General features: G+C 35.6%; 1 protein-coding gene across 2 annotated transcripts; it reads right to left on the bottom strand.

Annotated features, from left to right (window-relative positions):
* Positions 1-4381, bottom strand: LOC114737066 (uncharacterized). 2 transcript variants are annotated; one of them, XM_028924962.1, is made up of 2 exons: positions 4228-4381; positions 1-2061 (listed from the first exon to the last, which is right to left on the bottom strand). In XM_028924962.1, exon 2 carries the CDS (start codon positions 2036-2038, stop codon positions 86-88), a length of 1953 nt encoding a protein of 650 aa, XP_028780795.1. In that variant the 5' UTR covers positions 2039-2061; positions 4228-4381; the 3' UTR covers positions 1-85. The 2 variants fall into 2 exon arrangements, with proteins under 2 accessions (XP_028780795.1, XP_028780796.1); XM_028924963.1 differs by lacking the exon at positions 4228-4381 and adding an exon at positions 2774-2794.
* Between the last annotated feature and the right edge of the window lie 2465 nt (positions 4382-6846).

Genomic DNA, 6846 nt, shown 5'->3' with positions numbered 1-6846 from the left:
AGCATAAGAACCAACATCAAATCCACACACATTTCAAATGTCTTCCTTTCATTTTTTATTTAGAAGACTTCTCGCTACTCTCATTCTACAGAGAAGGAGAAGAAACAAACTGTCTGGGTAAACTAAAAAGATCTTTGCCTTCAAATGGCGAACTCCACTCCCGAGACCCAGCACTGGAGGATTCTGCAGAAGCTACCCCACCATCTTGCAATCCAGGCATGGGGACTAAGCTACCATTTGAGGCTACTGATCTCATTGACGGCTGAGTGACCATCCCAGAGGTATTTGAATCGTAAATATGACTATGACCATTCTTTGTAAAAGGTGAAAGACCAAGCCATAATGCATTTGACCTCGGTGATGATACCCCTCTATCCAAGGACCAGTCTATGCTGGTGTAATCAAAGTGCATTGATCCACCAGTGCTCCAGTCCACCGGAGATGACGCCCCTGATGTGGCAGCCGATCCTGATCCAGAAAAGAGACCTAGAGAAGCAGCGGCTAATGTTGGAGATGTACTTGCTCTATAACATAAGCTGTTCCCTCGGCTGGTTACTTGGGGATCTACTGAATGGCTGCTTGCAGTGACAAATTGATGCTGGGGTTGATACTGGAGTTGGTGATACATCTGATTTGAACTGAGATAATTTGGACTGAGACTTCTAGTGCTGGGAGGGCGGGGTAAGAAGCCATTTGACCTCATTACTTCCGCACTATTGGTTGGATACCAACTGGCAGCTATTCCAGGAGGAGATGAACTCATACTTGTGGCTGGAACGTGCTTTGCATTTGCAGTTTGAGGCCGCTGCATCACAACTACTGGTTCCCTAGCTGCTCCAGGTTGAAGATTTTTCAAATCACCTCCAACAGCCATATAACGACCTTCAGTCTTAGCAGGTGTGGGGGACACCTGCAAAGGTGATGCTGAAGAATATGACACGGAAAGATTAGACCCAGCACTTGGCCACCTCTTATCAGCTGCAATAATAGGTTGCTGGGGTTTTGCCCACTCTGTCTTTGATTGAATTCTCTTTAGAGGTTGAATATTTTTATTACTGGATTCCAAAGATCCTCCAACCATAACTGGTGACTTCGTATAGTTAAAATCCCTTTCATCTTTCTTTAGTTGAGTGGGGTTAAGACTGGGCTTTGTTTGGGGCCTAGCACTCTGACTAGCAACTCCTAACTGCTTACCATTATTAAGAGTAGGTGGATCCCCAGTTTCCTCTGGCTTTTGAGGAGCAGATGGTGGATCCTGCTTCAAGTCTCTCAAGGACTCTGCAGCTTTATCAAGATCACCTTCACATGCAACAACTGCTCTTTCAACCTCTTGTTTTGAGCAACAATACCTGGTTTCCATGTCTGCAATCCGAGCAAGCTCTTCAGATATGTCAATTTTCAGACTGCTCCCACCTATTTGTTTATCCTTTTGATTATCTGCTTCTTCACCGCCCTCAAACAGCCAGTTAACTGATTCCTCAACCCTCCCTTCATTCAATATCAGTGCCATTGTTGCCCGTTCATGAGAAAATCCCATTGCCACAAGCTGTTGAGCAAGCACCTCAAGTTTTCTTGACATTAGATAGCCACTGCAACGCTCATGCAATTCTTGAGCTCGCCTTTCCTTCTGCCGTTGATGTTTTCTCTCATTCTTCTGGCGAATTTTCTCTCGCTTGTCATTATCAGCTCCTGGTACTGCTTCTAATCTGACAGGTAGATTAGAACCTTTTTCTTTATGATCCTCTGACTCACCAGACCAACTACCATTATTAGAAACAGAATCATACTCAGCACCAGCTAACACTGAACCCCCAGGATGATCATCTGTCTCATCTATGTTCCGGAACCGACCATTAGAATGAACAGGAGAGGTAGAAGATGCTGGTGAAATTTCAAGAGTATGGAATGTTCCTGATAATGGGTTGTATGCACTGGCAGGCAAACCAGTACCTGCATTATTAGGTCCTGGAGATTTAGCAGATGCCTTCTGGGCTTCCTTGCTCCCCTTTTTGGACTTAGATCGAGATCCAGGAGACATGTCCTTAAAATGCAAATAAGACCCTACAACAATGAGATATATAAATTAGCACTTCCCCCCTTTGAAACTGGACCCTCGATTTGGTAGGGTTAAATTGTATCACAAGCAAATACAGCCATAAAAGAAAACAAAACTATCTCCTTCACAATGTATATTTGGCTGACATCACCAACCTATGTCGACAGATCTCTATTACCAATCAAGCGTTCACTTACAAGATGAAAAAGAACAATTGTGTACAAAGTATGGTATAAAAAGAGAGCAAAATGTGACAGCAACACCCTGGTTTAAAGCATCTGAAATTAAATTAAGAGCAAGGACATAAACATGAACAGGACAATCCAAGGAAGATAAAAGTTAACACAATAGCATGAACATTACTTAAAAAAGCTGTTGACATGCAAGTAACATATAAAGAAAACCACATAGATCATGCTTGTCCATTGTTCCATATAGTCAGCTACAACTTAATTGTTTATTATGTTGCTCTTTCGGAATAGAAATTCACATTATGACTTATCATACATCAAGTTACCAAATTAGACCCAGAGTACTTTGTTGAGAGCTAGATATGCAACAGCTGAAGTTTCAAGATAGTCCCCAAAGTTATTGGTGGAGATGGAAAGATAGAGTGGTATTTTTCCAGTTGAACAAAGTCAAACAGCAATACAAGTAGTAGCCCACACAACAAAAAGAAACTTATTTAATGCCCATTCTTCTCGAAGAATAATTTACCTATCTACTGCTCCCCTTCATATCATACAAAGAGGCAGTAGCTTTCACCTCCCAAAATACACATTTTGCCTCAACAGCCATTCAAAATTTCGTATGCATCAGCCCCCTCAACCGAAAATAAACAAAGCGGCATTGCATTTCATTCAATTCAAGATGACCTAGCTCGCACTTGTATGACCATATTCTAAGCATAAGAAACACGAGGTCCAACAATCAAATAAACAAGGTCTATTGTTTGTTCAACCGATTGTGGCACATTCAATATTTCTCCATATCTCTGATTGTCAGGCGTTAAAACAGAAGCCAATGTTGCCGCTATAATATAAGCAACCTAGAGAATGAATGTACTTTAAACAAAAAGGAGTATCTCAACGTAAAAACTTTTAAATGCAAAATATTGATCAATTGTAAGCATATGTACTGAATAAGCATCAGGGATGCCAAAAATTACATAATTATTTCAGACCTTACATGTAGAAAGTCTTGTATATTCTAAATAATGAAGAACCCTTTTCATATCAATCAAGTTCAACATCGACCTCACCCTTTATTTAAAGAGATATACATAGCACAGATTTTTCTTCTTAGGCTCCATGGCCCATGGGCATTCAGGCATAATGTATGACACATTATCACCACACACTATTAAAATCAGGGGGGGAAAAATTGACTAAAGACATGCAATACTCTACAATCCTGACCACGTTGAATATAAGTAGTTTCTCTGTAAGAGACAGGCAGAAGTGCACTGGTGAAAAATAAAAAAAGGACGAGCTGAATTCTGTCATGTATTCAGCCTCAAGCCAAATGCATTGTTGAATACTAACCTCTAATTAGCGACAAAAAGAAAAAAGTCATATTATGAAAAACAAACAGCAGATGGACATAGATACAGAGAGTAATATAGTGCAACTCAAACTCAAACTGAATGTTCTGCCCCAACTATTTTCTAGAATGTCACAATTGTCGGCCCTCCTGACTTAATTTTCAAAATTCCGCAAGCAGCCATGACACCAGTTGCCCATAACATGGATGTTTATGCCCCGAAAGTTACAGCTTTATAGAAAAAACGAAGAGATTGCAAATAATTGCTAGATAAGACAACCCAAAAATCCGCATTTAATTGATATTCTTAAGATTAAAAAGATGCAACCATCCAAGAAGAACTAAAAGAACATAAAAACCACAAAGACTCTCTAGGATCCATTACACTTCGTCCAAGCAAGAAAACCATTGCAAAAGAGCCAAAAGTCCCAATTCCCGCGCCGCAAAATCGACAAACGGCAATGCAGAATCTAAATCGCTAAATTCAAACAATCACACAAAACGAACCCTAAAGCACAATTCTATGCTCCAACCATCAATACAGCGGCTAATTCTCATAAGATCATGAGGCGGAATACAAGGAAATGAAAATAACCACGCAGAGAATGAAGAAACGGCAAACAACCAACCTGAAGTTTGAGAGAAAATAGAGTTGACAATTGAAACAGAGATCGCTGTTGAATGGTAAAATCGTTTAGAAGGTAGGGAAGGGGAATATGGTAAAGAGAGAGATAGGTCTTTCAAGGCTCAAACTGAATTTGGTAGAATTAGGGTTTTGAAGAAAAGGGAGATCTGCGAGAAAAAACACCAGACTGTCTTATTAACGGAAGATATACATTTCCGGTCTTAATAATACCTTCCCCTTCTTTTTCCCATTTTTCCCATTTTAAATAATTTTTGTTTATTACACTTCCATTTCTCAAAAGTCAATTAATGATTTAAACCCCAAAAAAAGTTAATGAATGATTTTTTTGTCAACGTTTTTTTTTTTGGCGATTTTCCATTATAAAAATTTTTGTTTATTACACTTCCATTTCTCATATGCAGTGAATTTATTTAAAAGTCAATTAATGATTTATACCAAAAAAATTAATGAATGATTTTTTTTGGGGTCAAAGTTAATGAATCATTAGGCGGATAGAAATGAAAGATTAAATATTTACGACATAGATAACTGTTGGTTGGCCAATACACGCACACAGACTCACAACTGCTGATTTTCTCCGGCAAAAAAACTGTTGAGTTTCATGAAGGTTTTTGCGGGTTTTAAAAATAAAATGAGTATATGAATCAAAATTCGAATCTCTAATATATAAGAAGTACTCATATTTAACACTCAACAGTCTCTCTAATAGGATTACTTTCAATAAGAGCATGCATGTGCCTAGTAAAAAAAAAAAGATGAGTGTATTAATATGTTTTACTCTTTTTTATCTGGAGAAAATTATTTCCTTTCTGTAATTTATATAATTCTAGACATCAACCTTTCTTATTTTCATAGGAGTTTCGAAATATCTGAAAGTAATCCATTGTCAATTGTCAATCTCAAGATTAGGATGCGATGAACAATAACAAATTAAATGATTGAAAAATAGTTTATAAAATTAAAAAGCCAAAGTGTAAACTTATATAAAATTAAGGATTACCATGCAAATATACCCATAAAGTATTTTTGTTATGGTGACTTAATATCATAAATTTTCTTTAATTTGGATACAAAAATGTACATGAATTTTTTAAAATATTGTAAAAATATCATAACTATTAAATTAAACATTAACTATTTAACAAACAAGTTAGTCAAGAACTAACAAACAAGTTAGTCAAGAAAATGGTGCAAGATAAACATGAAATTTTCAAAATGGTATAAAAATACCGTGATTGTTGAATCATCTTATGTTGACCATTTAGCAAAGAGCACACACATATGTTGCATAACGTTTTCGCTCCCGCTGCCCAGTCTGTGAATGTGAGGTTCTCTGCAAGACACGTTAGCCGCACAACCCTCTCATTTTCTTTGGTTGCTTCACCATCGATAAATATTGTCAAATGAATTGGACACGTCAATTTTTGTGATGATAGACAAGTAATTTTCGACTTCCTCTTTGTCATTCTACCATTCATCTCCTTCTAGTGTTTGGCTAATTTATAATGACGTTATCTTTAATTGGCAACTTGTTAGTTCTAAAGCAAAACCATCAACAACAAATAAAGAAGAAAATGATAATGGAGGAGTTGGCTGGGGAAGGGATAGCTTCAGTAGTAACGAGATGCATCCATTACGTCTTGTGAAAGACCGCATAATAGGAGATAGAGCTGCTAGAAGCAAAAATGTTATGTAACACATGAAAGCCTGTAAACACTATTTGTTGAGCAGTTAATGTTGATTGATTTAATCAGCGTGATATTTTTACATTATTTTAAAAATTTTACGTGTATTTTTACACAATTTTTTATTAACATTTTTGTTAAATAATCAATATCAACTTATTTAACAGTCATGATATTTTGTATTATTTTAAAAATTTTATATACATTTTTGCGCTAAAAAAGAAAAGGTTTTGGTGTAAAGTAAATTTATACCTATAAGCACTTTATAAATAAATTTACACATTGACGGGAAATAAAGTGCATTTTGTTTTTACTTTTTTATTTTAGTTTGGGTTATTGTTTTTCCTTTCACTCCTATTTTGGCCACTATTTTTTATTTTTTTTATTTAATAAATATTTTTCTCTTTTTAAATTCTAATAAAATAAATTGTTTTTAGTTAATTGTAATAATAAATTGTGCTGTTTAAATTTCTAAATTATAAAAGATAACAGGATTTTATTTATTATGTTATATGATATCATTTTAACATATTTTTATTTAGGAAAAATTAATTTGAAAGTCCTTATAATTTACTTCCTTGAATTTTGTTTATTGGGTTGTTTAATTTTTCACTGTTAGAGTTGTTAGTTCCTGTAGTTTAAATCTGTGAAATACTTCCTCCGGTTTAATATGTAAACTAAATTTTGTTGGAGGGATTTGATTTCTTTTATAAGATAATATTTATTTTTGTCTAAGTATTTAATGAGTTTTTTTAATTTTATCCCCCTCATATATTCCTTTTCTTTTTTATTCATTTATTGTATATTTTATTTATTCTCTTCATTAATAAAGGTTACCGTGGTTGACTTGGCAATGACTTAAACCTCGTTGAGAATTTAGTCTAGTTTACCTTTGGAGAAGTATTTGATTGCTTCTT

This window comes from Neltuma alba, unplaced genomic scaffold (genome assembly GCF_004799145.2).
Source record: "Neltuma alba isolate B1F8T4 unplaced genomic scaffold, ASM479914v2 tig00013403_pilon, whole genome shotgun sequence".
NCBI classification, from domain to species: domain Eukaryota; kingdom Viridiplantae; phylum Streptophyta; class Magnoliopsida; order Fabales; family Fabaceae; genus Neltuma; species Neltuma alba.
The sequence above is the reverse complement of the archived record's forward strand: the minus strand, read 5'-3'. Positions and strand labels throughout refer to the sequence as shown.

Coding starts and splice junctions, on each gene's coding strand:
- LOC114737066 (XM_028924962.1), bottom strand. CDS start 2,038: ATGTCTCCTGGATCTCGATCTAAGTCCAAAAAGGGGAGCAAGGAAGCC.